This window comes from Aricia agestis, chromosome 7, assembly GCF_905147365.1.
Source record: "Aricia agestis chromosome 7, ilAriAges1.1, whole genome shotgun sequence".
NCBI classification, from domain to species: Eukaryota; Metazoa; Arthropoda; class Insecta; order Lepidoptera; family Lycaenidae; genus Aricia; species Aricia agestis.
Window position 1 is genome coordinate 16,921,098 of NC_056412.1, and position 20,770 is coordinate 16,941,867.

The 20,770-nt window shown below is 36.8% G+C and overlaps 2 protein-coding genes across 2 annotated transcripts in view; one reads left to right on the forward strand and one right to left on the reverse strand.

Moving 5' to 3' along the window:
- Nucleotides 1-20,770, forward strand: part of LOC121728735 (cholecystokinin receptor type A-like) — a 79,953-nt gene that overhangs the window by 56,571 nt on the left and 2,612 nt on the right. The window contains exons 7-9 of the mRNA XM_042116975.1: nt 1,540-1,659; nt 2,473-2,544; nt 9,099-9,271. Of these exons, the coding sequence (XP_041972909.1) occupies nt 1,540-1,659; nt 2,473-2,544; nt 9,099-9,271 (365 nt within the window). The remainder of the gene's footprint in view (nt 1-1,539; nt 1,660-2,472; nt 2,545-9,098; nt 9,272-20,770) is intronic.
- Nucleotides 6,706-20,770, reverse strand: part of LOC121728734 (sucrose-6-phosphate hydrolase-like) — a 67,057-nt gene continuing 52,992 nt past the window's right edge. Inside the window, exon 2 of the mRNA XM_042116974.1 lies at nt 6,706-8,185. Within this exon, the coding sequence (XP_041972908.1) occupies nt 6,772-8,185 (1,414 nt within the window). The 3' untranslated portion in view covers nt 6,706-6,771. The remainder of the gene's footprint in view (nt 8,186-20,770) is intronic.

The following is a 20,770-nucleotide window of genomic DNA, read 5'->3' on the forward strand; positions in this document are numbered from 1 at the left end:
CATCCATAACCCAGGAACTTTGAAAACTTTTAAATGTTCCGTCGGCAGTATTTGAACCCGCGACCCCTGGCTTGAGCTACGAACAGCCCACCAACTGAGCAGAGGTCGTCACATAATGGTCAAATAGTGCACTATGGGGACATTTTCCGGTAAAGTGCCGTATCCCGGAAATAGCTATATGAAGTGACATTTTGAGTAATATACGCGCCAATCCGATACAGAGAAGTACAACGCCTACCAGGTCCAACATACACTAGGTGACCCAGCAAAGATTGTCTTGCTACATATTATGCTTGAGAGTATAAGAAAAAATTATGGTCATATGTAGCATACCCCGCGTTCCATTTAATGTTAAAAACGATCAAAACATTTTGCAAGCATTTTGAGCGTTTTGATCGTTTTTAACATCAAATGGAACGCGGGGATGCTGTCCTCAAAAACTTCAAATGTGATGCAGGATTGGGCACTATTTAGACTGGCCGCATACAGACGTTTCCCCTATTAATTGATTTCCTAATGGGTAATTATGATTTGAAATTCCGTGAGACTAGCGCTAATTTTCATTATTTTACGCGCAAACGTGCCGGCTTGCAGTAGAAACGTACGTACAGAATTCGTTCCATTCAAAAATAATCGGCCAAGTGCGAGTCGGACTCACGCAAGAAGGGTTCCGTACCGTTATGGAGCGAAAATAAGGAAAAAATTGTGTTTTTTGTATGGGAGCCCCTTAATTATTTATTTTATTATTTAAAATTAAAGTACATACATAATTGAGGATTTTGTGAAAATTTAAAGTGTCTATAATATGTTGCCATTATAGATTACAAGCCAAAAAGACCAAAAAAATAACGTTAGTTGTATGGGAGCCCCCCTTAAATATTAATTTTATTTTGTTTTTACTATTTTTTGTTATAGCGGCACCAGAAATTCATAATCTGTGTGGAGACAGACAGACAGACGGACAAGCAGACGGACAGACAATAGGGTTTTTACCCTTTGGGTACGGAACCCTAAGAAACGAACGTGTGCGCCAATTTAATTTTCTACTGATTCCATGCATTCGGATTTCCAAACACGGAAAACAAATTCGGAAATCGAATGAGGAAAACGTGTGACGTATGCGGCCAGTTTTATTCCGCTATAACTTTGTTTCAAATAAGAAAATGTATAATAATTATTTTTTGTGTTTGTTTAATTTTGGGTAATTTTTTTTTCAATCATAATCCTCGAAGGAAAAAAATTACCCAAAAACTTAAAAAATGGGAATACTTCACCAGTGTAAAAAAATAATAATACAGCTTTTGACAATATGTACTCCATACCTACCCTCCCCTATTACCCTATTCCCTCTTAAAAGGCCGGCAACGCACCTGCAGCTCTTCTGATGCTGCGAGTGTCCATGGGTGACGGTAGTAGCTTTCCATCTGGTGACCCGTTTGCTCGTTTGCCCCCTTATTTCATAAAAAAAATGAAGACAACGGGCTCGGGCCTGCTATTCTTAATAAAGTCGAGTAACTTATACATTTTTCTCATTTACAGGAAACTGAGAATAAACTAGAGGTACCAAAACCGACCAACGGCTGCTTATACTCCGACCTAGAATTCCGGCACGTTGTGCGCTCAACACATATCGACAAAAGCATTGAAGCCAAACGGAAGGTAGGAACACCTGTTTTTAAGTGCGTCCATACTAATGTTATAAATGCGTCCGTACTAATATTATAAATGCGAAAATGTTTCTGTTTGTCTGTCTGTTACCTCTTCACGTCCAACTTGATGATTTCTGACGTGGGAGAGCCATGCTTGGCACGAATGGGCCGGCTCGACCAGAGAAATACCACGGGCTCACAGAAAACCGGCGTGAAACAGCGCTTGCGCTGTGTTTCGCCGAGTGAGTGAGTTTACCGGAAGCCCAATCCCCTATCCTTTTCCCTTCCCTACCCTCCCCTATTACCCTATTCCCTCTTAAAAGGCCGGCAACGCACCTGCAGCTGATCTGATGCTGCGAGTGTCCATGGGCGTCGGAAGTTGCTTACCATCAGGTGACCCGTTTGCTCGTTTGCCCCCTTATTTCATAAAAAAAACTATTTTGCTGTTTGGTATGGAGATACTTTGAGTCCCAGAAAGGACATAGCTGACTACTTTTTATCCCGGAAATACGTGCGGCTTCCGGGCGATAAACAAATTTTGGCGCAACGGAGTCGCGTGCTACATCTTGTAAAATATGAACTGTAAGCTACATAATACATTCAGTATTTTCAATATATTCTTTTTAAATCACTTCGTATCGACAGAGTATGCGGGCTACGCTACGAATAATAAAAACTTTTTAAATTTTGAAAAATTCGTAGGGGCTTTGTGTCTTTTCTATTTTCGACAATTGCTTTAATTAACTTACTTTGAATTTAGCTTTTTTAAAAGATAAAATAATTCCTCAAATGACAGTATATCCAAACAAGTTTTTTTTTTCAGGTAATCCGGATGTTGTTCGTCATCATTCTGGAGTTTTTCATCTGCTGGACTCCTCTTCACGTTATCAACACTGTGAGTTCATAATATAATTAGATACAAGTTTTGTGTCTTAATACAGGTTGTTACGAAACAGAGTGATAACAATTTAGGGTGTGTATATATTGCTTCTTTAGGGTGTGTGATCTCTGTATGTATTCCTTGTGTAGACTTCATAGCGAAAGTGGCAGCACTGAAAGACATTTTTTTTAATTTTGGTGGCCCCGTGCGAGTTTCTTACGCCGGTTCTTCTCGGAGGGGTAGTTCCCGAACCGGTGGTAGGCCTCATGTAGACACGACGTTCTAAAAGTGTTAACTTTGTTAACTTATTTGGAAATAAATATTTTTGATTTTGATTTTTTTACGTTTATATCTGAAATGGCCCAACATTATGAATTTTTCCATAAAAATCTCTTTCAGTGCAGCGTCCTTCACATACCACAATGAACTGCATATTTAAGGAATATACGCAATTAATCATTTTTTTGTAAAGTTTTCTGACTCGCCTCGTTAATTCTATAATATTCGCAATTAACGCCTCCGTGGTCCAGTGGCTAAGAGCATGGCTCTTGACTCGGAGGTCGTGGGTTCGATTCCCGCGTTGAAAACATGTTATTTCCAAGTTTGGTTAGGACAATGCAGGCTGATCACCTGATTGTCTGACAAGTAAGATGATCCATGCGTCGGATGGGCATGTAAAAAGTCGGTCCGTTCCGTCCCACTGGGTTATAAGGGTAAAAGGAATAGAGAGTGCTCTTGTATACTGCGCACACACTTGGGCACTATAAAATGACTCCTGCGTACCTGGCCTGGTTTCAATGAAACCGGCCACCGTCACCGAAACCGGTGAGGGGGGTATTAATATTCGCAATTCCTATACATAACATTTCCAATAATTCAGACAACAACATCATTGACTAGTAACTCTAGGGGCGACGCGCAAAATTAATAATTGCTTTAAGTTATTATAAAGACGCAGGCTATTATAAATTCATCAGAAAACCTCGCGGCCATATTTAGAATAATAATCTGCAACCTTTTACGACTTTCAAGCAATTTACTGCATATTCAGTCCTAACCGTTTTACAAAATATTGAAAAATATATTTTTATTCAAAATAGGTAGGTATTATAAATACACTTTTTGAACGTCGGCACTACGGTGCCTACCACGGTTCGGGAACTAGCCCGGATATGATATCGACTCCAGACTCTACGTCTGTCACTTCACGATAAAATAACTTTTCAAGTTTACTGCCAGAGGTTCAATAACCGCTGTCAAATGGAATGACTACATAAAATATAACAAACGAATATCGCCTTGACATAACCCAACCAAATAATTTCAGCTTCTATCTGCCTATGAATAAATTTCTCTAACGGTAAATGACTGATCCGTCGAATGAGACAAAGTAAATGAAGTCGCATATTGAAAACATTTGTTAGCTAGACGTAATCTAATTCTGGAGTAAAACGTCAAGAATACCTACATCATGTTGTATAGGCCTTTAGAGATATTAGAGGCTGCTTTCCAAGCGCCATATTATTTGATTTAAACTGAATTCTGTGTAATAGAATGATTTTATTATTCAAGTCTTGCCAGAAAACTCTTGATTCATACATTATATTGCGGTGAATTCTACATTAATATTTCTTCGTATTCTACATTGTACAGAATTCCATTCTGTTTATCTTGTTTAATTGAATTATTTGTCTCGGTAAGTCCTCATTAAAATCTCACCAAATATTATGATAATATTTCCTTGTGCCTTGGTTAGTTTACTCTAGTTATAGTTTACTTCAATATCGTTACAACGAATACGTTTAATCTATGAAATACACCCGAATTTATTAAATACAACAAAACATCCAAATCAACACTTATCTTACTCAAAGGTATCTTGATAATACTTGAAAATAGTTCACCACTAGAAAATAGTAAACTTATTTGTGAAATACTAAATAATTTACTCATTTATTTTCAATATCATATTGCGATAAAAACTTCATAATCTATTTAATGTAAATTTATTCTTAACTAATAATATATGGCTGCTGTTAAGCATTGGTGTTTCATCCCACATAAAATCGGGTTTTGAGTTAATAATGCAGTTTTGTTCTTTATAACATAAGGTTTACGACAGTGAAATCCATTTTTTTTAAACCAATTGTAGCATATTCTAGAGTACAAAAATGGTTAATGCTTATTATTGTACGTGATGTTTTATACATAGCATTTACTCGTATGTACTATGTTTCTTAAATGATTTACGCTAAAACCGCTGAACCGATTTTGATAAAATTTTGCATGCAGTATTACTTTGAATCAAATTAAATGACATTAGATACTTTTTTCCGGAAAATGTACGGTTCCCGCGCAGTCAACAAAAATGAATTTGGCTTATGATATCGATATAGAGTACATGTAGATATTACGTAAGGTTTTGGAGAAGGACATAGGATAATATTTTTTATCATGGAAAATGTTCGGTTTTCACGCAATAAACTTTATTAATTTGCGTTTAAACTGCTGAACCGATTTTGATTAAATTTAGCTAATGTAGAAATAATTCGTTTATCACGTGCAGAGTTGGGCAGAAAGTAATTAGTAGTTTTAATCAGATTACAAATTAATCAGATTGATGAAGTAATTGTTGTGCATCTGAAATTACCCATAAGTTAATTAATTAATAATATGTATAAAATGTATTCTAATTTTAGTTTGCACTTAAATTAATAATTTAATTAGACTAACGAGTATTTCAATAATTATGCCCAATGTCCAATGCTGGTAATTATAATAAATAAAAACCGGCCAAGTGCGAGTTGGGACTCGCCCATGAAGGGTTCCGCAGCAGCAATAAGGTTAATTTCTATGAAATAAAAAGGTTTTTGATTTATTTTTATATTTCAGTTGATTTAATGAAAGGTAAATTAAGGTTTACCATTTATGACCTATAAATAAAACCACTTGCTAGATCTCGTTCAAACCAATTTCCGTTGGTAGTTTTTATAGTAATGTACATCATATATTTTTTAGACTTATCATGCCCTTTAGAAGTTAGAGGACACACATTTTACCACTTTGGAAGAGTCTCTCTCGCAAACTATTCAGGTTACAAAGAAATGATATTAGAAACCTCAATATAATGATTTTTGAAGACCTACTCTTATAGTTTCGGAGAAAAGTGGCTGTGACATACGGACAGACAGACAGACATGACGAATCTGTAAGGGTTCCGTTTTTTGCCATTTGGCTACGGAACCCTAAAAACTCCCACACCGGTTTCGGTGGCGGTGGCCGGTTTCAATAAAACCAGGCCAGTTACGCAGGAGTAATATCATAGTTCCCAAGTGTGTGCGCAATACATAGGAGCAATCTGCGGGAAGGGAAGAAGAAGCGGGAACTCTCTGTCTTTTCCCGAGACATGACGTATATCTGCATACCAAATATCATCAAAATCCTTTGTAGCGGTATAAGCAGAAATCATTTTATTTAACGCGTGGGAACCGTACGTTTTTCCGAGATAAAAAGGATCCTATGGCCTTTTCCGGGACTCAAAGTATCTCCATACCAAATTTCATCAAAATCTGTTCAACGGCTTAGGCGCAAAATAGGAAACTATATAACGCGGTAACCGTACATTTTTCAAGACAATAATTATCTTATGTCCTTTCACGAGAGTCAAAGTATGTGCACACCAATTTTCATCAAAATCGGTTTAGGGGGTTAGGCGCAAATCATTTTTGTTTATCATACGGGTACCGTACCTTTTTCCCGGATGTCAAGTATTCTATGTCCTTTCCCGACACATAACGTACCTACATACCAAATATCATTGAAATCCATGTAGCGGGAAAAGGAGAAATCATTTTTATTGAATGCCTGGGAACCGTACATTTTTTCGGAATAAAAAGGATTCTGTGTCCTTTTCAGGGACTCAAAGTATCTCCATACCAAATTTAATTTTATATAATAGGACATTAATGTTATATGTAATAAGCCCTATAGCAATATAGCATTAACCATTTTTATACTTTTTCTCTTAAAAACGAATGTAAAATTAATTTCTTTTTTCATAATCATAATCTACGCATTTCAACAAAAAAAATGATACCGCACAATAACATTTTTTTGCTTAAAATAAGCAGAAAATAAAGATTATTCCAAAAAAACTTAAAACGCCGATTACTCAAAACTAGTCCGATGTGGGATGACACACTAATGCTTAACAGCATCCAATTTATTATCAGATCAAAAAAATTAGGAACATCGAAAAAAATCAGATTTGGTATATAAAGTTTGTTTCATGTTGTATATCTTCAACAAATCCGCTTGACAGTCTTCACCCACTCGGACACTAACTTGTCCTTCTGGGAAAAACCTACTCGAGAAAGTCACTTCTCCCTCACCACAAAATAGTTCTACAGAACTGGAGTCCACATAAATTGTCCATTTTAGTGAAGATCCAGAAGGCTTCCACGTTGTTCTTCTAACGCCGTCGTTACCTCCTCGATCCAGCGTTACTGTTGCATTACTTATGTCAAAAGTAAGAATAACATGTTTCATCAGTTTCTGTGTTTCTATGTACAGAGTGAAATCTTTTGTTGCAGTAGCAATGACCGTAATCTCTGCAGCATTATTATTCAGTTTGATGGTAGTATTGCCATTTGTTTTTCCAGTGTGTATTAGTTTACCTCGAGCATTTTTAATCTCTCTAACAGGTTTTTGAATTATTAAACCACTAGGGGACAGTGTCAGTATTCTTGGTATTGTCATGTGCCCATTAAATCCTTGATCTTGTTCAGGATAGTTCATTTCCCACATATCAAACCACGCTACCATAATTCTCTCTTCTTTCTTATTCAGCATCGTTTGAGTAGCATAAAAGTCATGTCCGTTATCAATTTCTCTAAATTTATAAGCTATAGTAAATTTGTATGTTACATAGTCAAATTTTCCTACTAGATATCCAGTTTGATACAGGTTTCTATATTTATCTCCTTGAGGCTTTACGCCTTGTGGTGAAAAAAGCAAGACAAACAGACCATTCAATTCAAAAAAATCAGGACACTCCCACATATATCCCAGATCACCATTCGATTCTGCCAAAACACCTACATTCTTCCAATTAATTTTGTCATCGGAAGTGTACAGAAGTACTCTTCCAAGTGTATTGCTATTAAAAGAATTTCCTAGAACCATAAAATAAGTTCCATTATGTTTCCAAACTTTAGGATCTCGTATATCGGGAACATCAGACGATGATTTTATTAGTGGGTTATTTTCATGTTTGGTGAAATTAATCCCATTAGCACTGGTGGCTAAAGCCTGGCATTGAACATGGTTAGGATTAGCGGAAACATCAACATTACCTGTGTAGAATAAATACATATTGTTGTTTTCAACAATGGCACTGCCACTATACACTCCATCTTTATCGTAGGCTTTATCAGGAGACATAGCTATACCAAGATCTTCCCAGTGGAAAAAATCCTTACTTCTGGCGTGACCCCAGTGAACGATGCCTGGATTGTGGCTATTGAATGGGTTATATTGATAAAATAGATGATAATAATTGTTGTAACTTGAAAAACCGTTGGGATCATTCATCCATCCTCTCGGTGGAGCCAAGTGGTATAGAGGGTAGAATTTTATTTTCGTCTCGCCGCCCAAACTGTAACAAAGAAAAAATTGGTTAGCAATAGTAATAATTTCAAATAATAATAATCTTTGACTTTTTTTGCAAATGCGAATCATGTGATATAATACAATACATTGACTCGTATAAAACTTTATATTTGCTGTTCAAAACGTTTAAGATTTTTATAGTTATTTAGTATTCACTATAAAAAACTTTAATATACGCAAACATTAGGTAAATGTAATCTGCATTCGGTCAACCCTCTCGCTGCCGGTACTATCGCTCACGTCAAAGTGATCGATGGGCCAAAACAAAGCCTTCGTAAACAAAGGCTTTACTATAAAACAATGATTTTCCAAATACCGACCACATCACTCTCTTTTCTTTTTTTGAACCTTGATTTTCAAAAGCTTTTACAGCTGCTCACGTTATCTAAACGTTCGATCTCTTTTGCGTTGTTTTGTAGGGTTAGTTTTTCAAAAATCCTTCTGTTACAATTCGAAAAAATAGTTAAAGCTGTCATTTCATATTTATCGAAGTCTGTTTCATCGACCGTTAATTGTTCATTTGATTATAAATCCCTTAGCTATCGACCCGGTTGTTAATTCAATCATTAAAAATAATCAATATATATCTAATAGTAATAATTTATTCTATAAGCGTGTCTTTTTTGAGTAGAAAAGTATAAACATAATATATCTTTTATTCCCAACACAAGTATTTGCATTTCAATTTTCCCGAACCATATATTTTCTACGTAGTATTTTCTACGTGGCAAAACATTAGTATTTTGTAATGTAAACATTTCGTTTTATCGAAGTTAAAATGCGCAAATGCGCAAAATTGAAAATCTATTGTGTCTGCGATTTCCACGATCGAGGTATTAATTGACATCTGCTAACTTTCATAAGATTATAATTTCCAATCATATATATTTTCTTTACAGATTTACCTCTTCTACCCCGAAGAGTTGTACCAGTATATTGGCCCCAGAGGCATCGTCTCGTTGCAGCTTCTGGCCTACTGCTCCTCGTGCTGCAACCCCATCACGTACTGCTTCATGAACAGGAAATTCAGACAGGCATTCATCACGCTGTTCAAGAATTGCAGATTGTTTAGGTATGCTTGTAGTTTTTTGTTTTTTAAAATGTCCGTTACTTAAGAGTGTTCGCGGAATTGATACTTCTGTTTACCCTGTTATTGAAAACATTTGAAATCTTAACGACGCGATTTAAATACTATTTTCTTGTATCTTTTTGACAAGGGATATAGTTTAAAAGATGTTTTAAACTATACTATTTTAAAAAGATAAAACCAACTTCAAAATTGTAATTAAATAAGAATTAAAATTCCCTGTCTGAAAAACTACTGAACCGATTTTAATGAAACTTACAATATTCCCTAAGTTGAACAATACCTAGTACAATAAAAAAGAATCACTTAAATCGGTCTTACAGTTCCGGAGATATGCGAACACAAACCACATAATATTATACACTTTTGAAAAACACTATTTGTTCAGACGCTGATATTGTAATGTCACGAAAACTGGGCAGTTCTGAAAATAGTAATATTTACCGTATGTATGTAAATACATACGGGTCGAAAATCCTTTTTTGGAGTCGGTTAAAAATAGATTTCAAAGCTAATAATATTGGAATAGCTGTGGTATTTCTGTCACTGTAAATTGCCGATATAGTCCCCTATTACCGAATAGTCTGACAGGAGAAATGTGAAGTATTGAGCTTGCGATGTAATAGGGACATAAAATTTTATTACGAGCTGTGTTTTTCGACGAGGGTCGTGACACGAGAACGAGCGAGAATAATGTAATTCACTTTTTTAAATTGACTTGCGTGCCAAATATTTTCAAAATTCTATTGGGGATTTTTACGTGGGAGAGCCATGCTTCGGCACGAATGGGTCGGCTCGACCGGAGAAATACCACGGGCCCACAGAAAACCGGCGTGAAACAGCGCTTGCGCTACCCTATTCCCTTTCCTTCCCTCCCCTATTCCCTTCTCTTCCCATCCCTACCCTCCCCTAAAAAAAAAAACATTGCTAATATATCTGGCTACAGATAAAATGCACAGTTTTTGTACTTCAAATCATTTTCCGGGCCTAAAGCATACATTTATGCAGAAAAACGGCAATTTTTTTACTGTTAGTTATCGTGTTGACTGTTGATCCACTCACGTCTCCAATAATTGGTGTTCATTTCAGTGCTATTCTCGAAAATTTTTATAAAAAAAATCCTATCAACATTCCTAATATAGGTGCAGACAGATGACATAACAAAACTTTGTCGCTAGCGTTCTTTTTTGGGATTTCCAATATTGCGAAAACGTTTTATAATAAATATATTATTTTCGGACAAAGCTTTTCTGTAGTCAATATAGCCTTCTTCATTTAAACCTTATCGCTGTAAGGGCGCATATTTTCGATACCTAGCTGCATCGATCCCTTTTTGACATTTCAACTGAAACCGTTGTTGCCATTGTGCTAAAATATAAATTATTGAATGGATGATTAACGTTATAATGATACTAGCCGAACCGTCAAACGTTGTTTTGGCATATGATGTAGGACCACATTCTGCGAATGGAGTTGAACTCTGAAATGCATGCAGATTATGATTTAGAATAATGCCTGTAGCCTTAGCACGGCCACCAGTAGAAATGCGAAAGTATAGACAAACTGTGGACAAAAACTAAAGGTGCCGTTCCGATCTTTACCGCGACCAATCGCGACCGACAAAAATTCAATTAAAATGCCACTTTATGACAGACTATAGTATATGTCATAGAGTAGGATATTATTTGAATTTCTAGGACTATAGTCTGTCATAAAGTGGCATTTTAATTGAATTTTTGGGAACGAAAAAAGATCGAAACGCTACCTTAAGTTTATTTCCACAGTTTGTCCATACTTTCGCATTTCTACTGGAGTTATATTGGCAAATTTCTTTGCACCAATTTTTCTTTTGCTGAAAAATGGATCTATAAGACACTTGGCCACAATCAGAATCATAATCTGCATGTTTTTTGAGTTCCCCGTTCATAGAAAGTCTGTCTCATATTTCACAAACTCAATTACTGTACCCAGCGCCTTTTCTATCAAGGCGGAACCGAGTCCGTAGTCAAATGAATCTTTATTAGCTCAACTGTTGATGGCCTGAATGTATCCAAACAGTCGTAAATTTTATGCGAGTTACGAATTGCGCGTTTATTGACGGAGACAACTCAAACTGTGAAGGATGAGATGAGCATTGTTGGAGCTATTTAATGTTGTTTCCGAACAACATCTAATTTAGATCTGAAATATATCCGTTACTTAATAATTAACTTTGTTAATTATTAAGCTTCGGGCCGTGTCGAGAGCAAGTACTCATTCACGGTTCTTTATAGAGACGAGACTAGTTACACTTTTTGAACTGAATTCCATTTCAGTGCCCGCTTACATTATTCCAGCGCTTGATTAGATCACTGGATTGGTATAATGTAAACCGGCCATAAAGGTAGCCAATGTTACCAATTTGGTCAGAGTTGTTGGGATGACGAATTATGAATTTACGGTCTGATTAATTACATTCGTTAGACCCGGATTCAGAAATTTGCCGCAATATTGGTCAGCGATTCGCGGGTCAACGTTGACCGATAGCCGCATAAGTTTGCAGATCCGAGATAAACGGAAACTCTGTGAATCAATACGCTTATTAATTAGCTAGTTAACCCGCCTAGTTTACTATTTTATCTATATATTTATATAGTATACACATAATATAAAATATTTACTTTTTATATAAAATATTAAAAGCAACAGCTACTCCTTCTTTTCCTTAATCCTTTGCATAGTTTTAAAAATTTAAAAGTCATTATGGCGTGAAAGAATTTTTTTAAATCTTCATCTCGCGGCCAGGAATATGTACGATGCAAGCATCGCACATTCCTAGGTCAGCATAATAATTAGTTTATCAATTTAGTAAATATCTCAATATTTAAACGATTTCGTAATGTTTTAATTTTTGCTATACTCATCATTATCTTTGTGTATATAAAATGTGTCTGCTATAATACGCTATCATTACTCTTATATCATTACTCTTATATCAATTCTCTTATAACATTTCTTATATTATCACTGTACCTTTGTTAGTGTATCAATAAACATGTATCATTTTACGGCTGTTTCTATAATCATTAATCAATCATCATTATCAGGTACGGGTACCCGTACACATGGTGATAATGTTTTAGAGTTTATATCCGTCCCATAAATTATAGAGTTTTCTATGAAAGTAGCACGCTGAAAGAGTTACTTTTGTTTTTTTTTTTTTTTTTTATGGAAGATTTCGATTTTCCCATGCAAAAATTTAAATTAAAAAATAAAAGTTTTAGCGATGTAATTCTAAGTACTCACATACGGTTTTGTTCAATCGCGCAATAACGTCGAGCAAAACCCGCGGCACGGGCTTTCGTCCACACATTCACTGCATTGCTCGATAGTTTTATTCTAAATCGATATATTTCATTCCATCGATCCGGCTCGATCCGGTTTCATCAATCCTTTGAGCGGCTCGATGCGAGCCTTCGAGCTATCAGGAGCTGTTAGTTTTGCGGTCCACACAGTAATTATTACTCGATTTGGACTATCGAGCAAAACCGTATGTAAGTACTTACACCTAGATTTACAGTAATCTCTATGACAAGAGACACATACACACCCTAAAGTATTATCACTTAGTTTTGTTACACCCTGTATAGGGATTAGGGACAGACAGCCGCAAGCGACTTCATCTTGTATTACGACGTGATTTATTACACACTTTATTTGATCCTGAAACTATTGATAAAATAAGGCCTCTACGAGTAAATGATTAAACATTCCTCTCATGTAATGGTCAAGTTAAGTCTCTGGAGTTGAGCCAATGAGTCTAAGCACACCATGCCGAAGATACGCGGCCGAAGTCCGGTAAGTGCGCCTGCAATGTATTTCAAATTACCAATGAAACACCATGCCGAAATTACGTCGCGTCATAGCGTACAGCCGAACTTCGATCGAGCGTAAGTTCGGCAGCGACTCAGCGGTAATGTTTTTTTTTCGGCGTCAATTCGGCGGCCTTCGAGACACTGAATTCCGAAGTTACGCAACTGAATTTCCGCCGCGTAATTTCGGCTCTTATCGTGTGTCTTACCAGTCGGAACGTAATATCGGCGACGGAACTTCGGCTGCGTATCTTCGGCACGGTGTGTTTAGATACTAAATGTTCCAATTCGGATTCTTGGCCGGCGGCGGCATGACAGCCACTGTGTTTTGGTTCCCATAAAAATTGTTTTGAACGATAGATTTCTATTAATTTTGTCACTTTTTATCTTCGATTCCATATTGTTTTTGTTAATAAAAAAACACAGTCACGCGTTCTGTCCCTGGCACACTCAAGGTTAATAGCTGCAAGCAACCGTTTGTTTCAAAATAAGTCCGCCAGCCTTGCTATAGTACACAAAAATGTATTTTAATGTATAAGAGAAGCCATTAATTGTTAGAATTTTTATATAGGCAATAGTATTTATTGTTCGTAGATCCAAAACTAAATGCCTCATTCAGAAACATTTTGTGATTATTTCACTTTAATTTCATGAGGATTTTAATACATATATAAAATCCATGCATTATATTCTGTGAAACCGTTCTTTAAAATAAAGGTAAACATAGCTGATCGCACGCACCGCATAGTACACGAAATGCGGCGCCTTTATTTTAAAGAACGGTTTAACAGATAATGCATGGATTTTATATATACAAATCATTCTAAAATGCGGCGCGTTTGGCGCGTGTGTGCTGATAAATGTGTGACCTTTAGGTTGGGTTGCACCAACTAACTTTAACTATAACTGTAACTTTAACTATAACTTTAAGTATACAATGCAAAATGACATTTTTTTTTAATGAAATAAGGGGGCAAACGAGCAAACGGATCACCTGATGGAAAGCAATTTCCGTCGCAAATCGAAACTCGCAGCATCAGAAGAGCTGCAGGTGCGTTGCCGGCCTTTTAAGAGGGAATAGGGTAATAGGGGAGGGTAGGGATGGGAAGCGAAGGGGAATAGGGGAGGGTAGGCAAGGGAATAGCGTAGGGAATTTGGCCTCCGGTAAACTCACTCACTCGGCGAAACACAGCGCAAGCGCTGTTTCACGGCGGTTTTCTGTGAGAACGTGGTATTTCTACGGTCGAGCTGGCCCATTCGTGCCGAAGCATGGCTCTCCCACGTCTAAGTGGTTAAAGTTAAAAATGGACGCCATCAAGACGCCATATTTAACCATAACCGTAGAGGTTTTAAATGCACGTGGCGAAAAAAGGAACTAACGCTGTCATCGTACAAAAACGCCATATTTTTGACAGTTCTCCTTTACCAGCAGCGCCCCTGCCCACGTTCATTTATAGCCTTGTTGGACCAGCTGTCATCTGTCAATTTCTCCGGTCAAAGTTAAGGTTAAAGTTAAAGCTAAAGTTAAAGCTAAATTTAGCCTTACCTATAACCATTACTTCAACCTTAACTTTAACCATGCCTCTGGTGCACCCAACCTTAATGTCTCGGAGCTCAGCCGTTAAACTTTGTACTCGAAAATTCTTGCGAGATCCGCAAATTGTAGCGAACGAAAATATTATTCAAGTTGTGGCAACGTAAAGTAAGTAACTAACAATTTGAAAACTGACGTTTTTTGGCAAAAACGGTGGCTGACCGGGAAAATTATTTGAAATCAGAAAATATAGATGTATGGCTAGATATATTAGCATTGATGATTTAGTAAGTTACAAAGTATAAGTAAGTTATAAAATATTTTGATTGCTCTATTGTCGTAAAATATTAGTTACCCGCTTCATCCAGTCATTTCATTTATACAATAATCTGTTGAGGATCTCTAAGCCTATAAACCCATTAATTGGCCGGTGGATCTCTCTAAAGACCGACCCTATACACTTACACCCCACTTCATTAAGTAGATTATCGTCGACCCTTTATAATATAAATAGAATCTACATATTAAGATGGTTAAACTAGTTAGGGGCTAACGTAAATTGTTACGTCGATGTTTGGCATTCAAAGAAAGAAAAACTGTTTTTAGTTTAGTTTCAAATAAAGTTAAGATCACCACTTCTAGATTTTAAGCTATCGCAGTACTTCAAACTGGATGAAAAATTACCAATAGATAATTGATTTTACGACAAAACACTTAAAAATAGGGTCAGAATCATATAAATATAATATTATAGAAGAAACTTGTACACTTTATCGAACAAACTTGTACAAACAGCTTATATTTCTTTGAACCATTAAAAGTGAGCTGCAAACAAAGAGGCAAGCTGTCAAAGTAACAGTAGACTGCAGTCAGCATAAAGTTCTGTATAAAACATGAGTCTGATACCCGCCATCACCAGTTGTTCTAACCTACTTCACAAAGAAATATGATAACATTTAAGAATTTTCATCACTTGTTTGAAATAAAATGTAAATTCTTTCTCAATGATAGGTACCTATTAAGTTATGGTTTAGTTTTTTTTAGTTTTTTTTTTTCATATCATAACTAGATGACGCCCATAACTCCGTCCGCCACAATTCGTTTATCGCGCGGGCACCGTACATTTTTCCGGGATAAAAAGTATCCTATTTCCTTTCCCGGGGCTTAAAGTATCTCCATACCAAATTTCAGCAAAATTAGTTCAGCGGTTTGGGCGTAAAGTGGTAACAGACAGACAGACAGACAGATAGATAGACAGACAGACACATTTTCGCATTTATAATATTAGTATGGATGTCTTTGAAACGGTACATTGAGTAACTCAATTTGAATTACGGAAAATATTTAGATTCTAACAAAGTTATGAAAAATGTTTGAACGCCCACAATTACTTCAGGCCAAAGTTCTAGTAAACAGAAATATACAATGTGTCCCGACACCGGTGTCCGATCCTTGATGTATGGCATATTTTGTATAAATAGAGGCTTTAGACTGGAAAAATGATTTGAAATCAAAAAATGTGGATTCTATGGAAAGCTAGCTAGCTATATTAGCTAGATGATAAAGTATGAAGGTTACAAAGTTTGTTCAAATTATACAGGGTGTAACAAAGAAGCTGAAAGACCAAAAATTTTTTTCACTTTTGTATGGGGAAACTCGTGACGCTCGGGCCCTTGCCCTGGATACAAAAGTGAAAAAAAAATGTCGTCTTTCAGAGCTGCTAGTTTCACAGTGAACTCTCTACAAGGAACACGTACACACCCTAAAGTATTATCACTTACTAGATGACGCCCGCCACTACGTTGCGCCAAAATTCGCTTATCGCGCGGGAACTGTACATTTTTCCGGGATAAAAAGTATAATATGTCCTTTCGCGGGACTCAAGGTATATTCATGCCAAATTTCAGCAAAATTGGCTCAGCGGTTTGAGCGTGAAGAGGTAACAGACAGACAGACAGACAGACAGACAGACAGACAGACAGACAGACAGACAGACAGACGGGCAGACAGACAGACAGACACACTTTGGCATTTATAATATTAGTATGGACTTTTGTTACACACTGTATAAGGAAAAAATGAGCAATTGCTCTTCTGTTGTAAAATATTACCTACCCACTTTATCTACTCATGTATTCAATTAACACAAGTGATTAAGTGTCTAAACACACTAGGCCGAAGTTCCGCGACGGAAATTCCGCATGATTACGTCAGCAATAATAATAATAATAATCATTTTATTTTCAGATTAACATCCATAGTATTTTTTTAAGTCATTACGTTACCAAACATTAACAGAACATTATACAAATAATCAATTTAAATGTTATTCATTTTACGGTTCACATTAAAATTATGACAAAACCTATCCTATTTTTAGTCCCATTAGGATTTTCATCCATTTATCTTGAATGGGACAGTCAAATCTTGCATATATCATTTGCAGGATGCTGTTGCTGCTTTCACGTAAGCGCTGACGCGTAGACGCTACTTTTTTGCGAATAATCGCAATGTCATCGGTAATTTAAAATACATTGCAGGCGGAATCATGCGGAAATTCCGGCGCGGAACTTCGGCATAGTGTGTTTAGACACTGAGGGTTAATTCAGGCCGCGACACGTAGATGCATATTTTCTAAATTTGTATGGATTTGATTTGCAAGACGTCTCACGCAATTGTAGTCTGTCAATTCAGTACAAATTTAGAAATGCATCTACGCGTCGCGTTGCGGTCGGCATTGACCCTAAAGTCGGCACTACATATCTACGGCGAACGCGTTGGCCGACGCGTTGGCGGGCGCGCTGGCCCAATGTGTAGAACAGGCGAAATACCTACCGCCAACGCGCCCGTTCTACACATTGGGCCAGCGCGCCGAGGCACCGGCCAACGCGTCGGCCAACGCGTTCGCCTATATTATCTACATAATATAGGCGAACGCGTTGGCCGACGCGTTAGCCGGTGCCTCGGCGCGCTATGCCGACATAAAGTGAATATGCATTCGAATTTAGGTTAACTAGTCCGGGTAGGCTGAGATAAATCACGGAGAAGGGACGCTGATGAGAAAAATATTGGCCTTATTTATCCCTCGTTCCTCACCGAGCATAATAGATGCAGATTTCAATGGATTTGAATAATAAAATTGGAATACAAAATTACTTCCAATTAAGGACAATGGGGAAAAACTTAGGTATATCGTTTGAGGAGATACAGATCGTATTGGGATGCCGAAGCACTTTCATCCTTTTTGTTAATAAAAATTTATGGATGGATTTTTACTTTCATGTTAATCCATATCGAAACTAATATTACTGCGAAGGTGTGTCCGTCTGTCTTTCTGTTACCCGTTTACGCCCAAACCGCTGAATCAATTTTGCTGGGTTCGGAGATACTTTGAGTTCCGGGAAAGGAAGTAGCTATACTTTTTATCCCGAAAAATGTACGGTTCCCGTGCGATAATTAAAGAGTGTCATCTTGTGTAGAATAATCTTATTTATGAAATTCATACTTCGCGGGCGTCATCTAGTTAGCAATAATTCTTGTTTAATAATTTTATTTCTTTTAGAAAAAGCAAAACTGTTTGATTAACTAGTTTGTACTAAAAAGCTGGAAATTTTTCATACGCGTTTCTATTATTTTGAAAGCATCCACTAAAACTTTACTGTCCACATCTAAGTGAGTTAATTGAAAGTTGGTATGCCAGGGATGCTTTTGTATGCAGCTGGGAATATGTTGGGAAATTGTATGAATGCAGTGCTGGGAAAATCTGGTATAAAAACTTGTTTATCTTAATATTATAATGTCAGGAATAAGTATTTCATTGTGATTCAATTTACAGAAGATTTGGAAAAAAAACCATTAAGCTACCTACCTCTGAAAGGGGTGACAGACGTGCGAGTAAGTACGCGGACTTATGGCTCGACGATCTTATTCGTATGTGTGTCAACAAAGAGCCGCAGGCCGCGAGCCGCGAGCCGCGAGCCTGGGGGTATAGTAATCCAGTGTGAGTTATTCTCGTGTGTCACCGACGTCGAGCCGAGTAAGTTCGCGAACTTAAAACCCGCGTGCTTTAAGTTTGTACGTCAATCAGGCCCACTAGCGATCATTTTGCGTCCACACTAGCGATCATGATACGCTTCGACGGAGATATGATACTTGATCATGATATAAACGTGGACAAAGCCTTAACAGTTCGCTGTTTTCCTGTTCTGAGATCAGGCCTTTCAAACCACGCATTTTGGCCATACCTTCTCCTAGGTTTTTAGTTAATTTTGCAATTTTTTGTGACAAAGAACAAATAACTATTTTTAACTTAATGACGCCCGCAACTTCGTTGCGCCAAAATTAGTTTTTCGCACAGGAACCGTACATTTTTAAATATCCTATGTCCTTTCATCTTTTAGGATAAAAAGTATCCCATACCAATTTTCAGCAAAATCGATTTACCGGTTTGGGCATGAAGAGGTAACAGACAGACAGACAGGCACACTTTCGCAATCATATTAGTATGGATTTAACGATAGAATTTCTAGGAAATAATTTTGTTGTTTTAGGTGTTGTTGACATTACAATTATATTATTGTATTTGATTTTTAGCCGCCTTTCAAAAAAGAGGAGCACGGCATACTGCCGAATACAGAACGTTCGACAATACGTATTTTTAGGCTTCCGTACTTAAGTGTAAAAACGGGAACCTATTGCTGAGACTTCGATGTCTGTCAGTCTGTCTGTCTCTAGGCTGACTTCGATATCTGTCTACCTCCAGGTTGTATATCAAAAACCGCTATAGCTTGTGACATATTCCAGAATCGAATCAACTCGATCTCAGTTGTTTCTGGTACTCCCGACACTTACACTGTAGTCTGGCCAGTTTAAGCACGACCTTCGTAGCAAAGTGTTAGTATGCTACGAGGGTCGCGCTTAAGAGCTCACCTGACTCTAAAAATCAAACATCGTCCTTCTCTCTTCACACTCACGCCCGTCTTTCATATGCCAGGTGAAAAAGGACGGCGCGGAATTATCGCCGAGTTAGTTTTACTTGAATAAAAGACGAACTATAATGATTATGAAAAAAGTGTTTTGAGCAAATTTAGGTTTTATCAATACCTGTTTAGATATTAAAAAATATTAAAGAAAAGACAGCAAACTTCGAAGATCCAAGCAAAAATATGTCTAAAACAAGGTTTTTTGTAAAAAAGAAACTATCGAGCATTTTTTTACTAATCGTGTTTTCGTCTTGAGCATTTAATCTTTATGAACTGAAGTTACTTGTGTCAAAAAATCAGTTTTCTAGACCTTACAGATTTTGAGATCTAGGTTAAAGTATGTAGTCAAGTTAGGGTCATATGCGCTCTTAACTGGCGAGACTATATCGCCCGAGCATACGATAGGTTAATTAGTATATCGATTTTGATAAGAGTTTTCTCAGAGTATACGGATCACGACCGAAGCTACATCAAAGTCGACATCAATTAAATTAGTAATTAATACCGCATTAGTTTCGGGAGTAAGGTTCTAGTCCTACCAAATTTGATTACATCCTTATATATTGGGGCCTTAAGGTATTCTTCGGCTGATTACTTGGGCTAATTGGGTCGCGTATAAGATATGGGTTGGACCATCGAATGTCAAGAGCACACTCAAAGGGTAACCCTACCTGATTACCACATAATATGTTTTGCTTTTAAATCGCTAAACCCGGTTTCTGTAGTTTCCTTACATAAGTTTATCTATTTAATAGCGTTTTCTATTGGCTAATGGCTAACGTCAAAGAAAGCAAGAATTCAAAACATTCACCAATCCAAAACAGAAGAAAATAGATAAGCTTTGGTAAATGATGAATTAACATTTTCATTATATTTTTTGTTCTTTTACCTTGAAGATTATATTAGCTTAACTGTCACGCCATGTTCGAAAAATTTTCAATTTCTAATAACTCTCATTAAAAAGCATCACAAAAAATGGTTTATGTTTACACTGAAATATCGGCCCACAATTTTGTGTTAGCGGCTTTTTATTTGCATCTCTGTTTTATTGTTTACGTTGTAAGAAATATAACAGAGAAACAATATATGCTGGTTTATATTTTTTTGGCGCCCATTT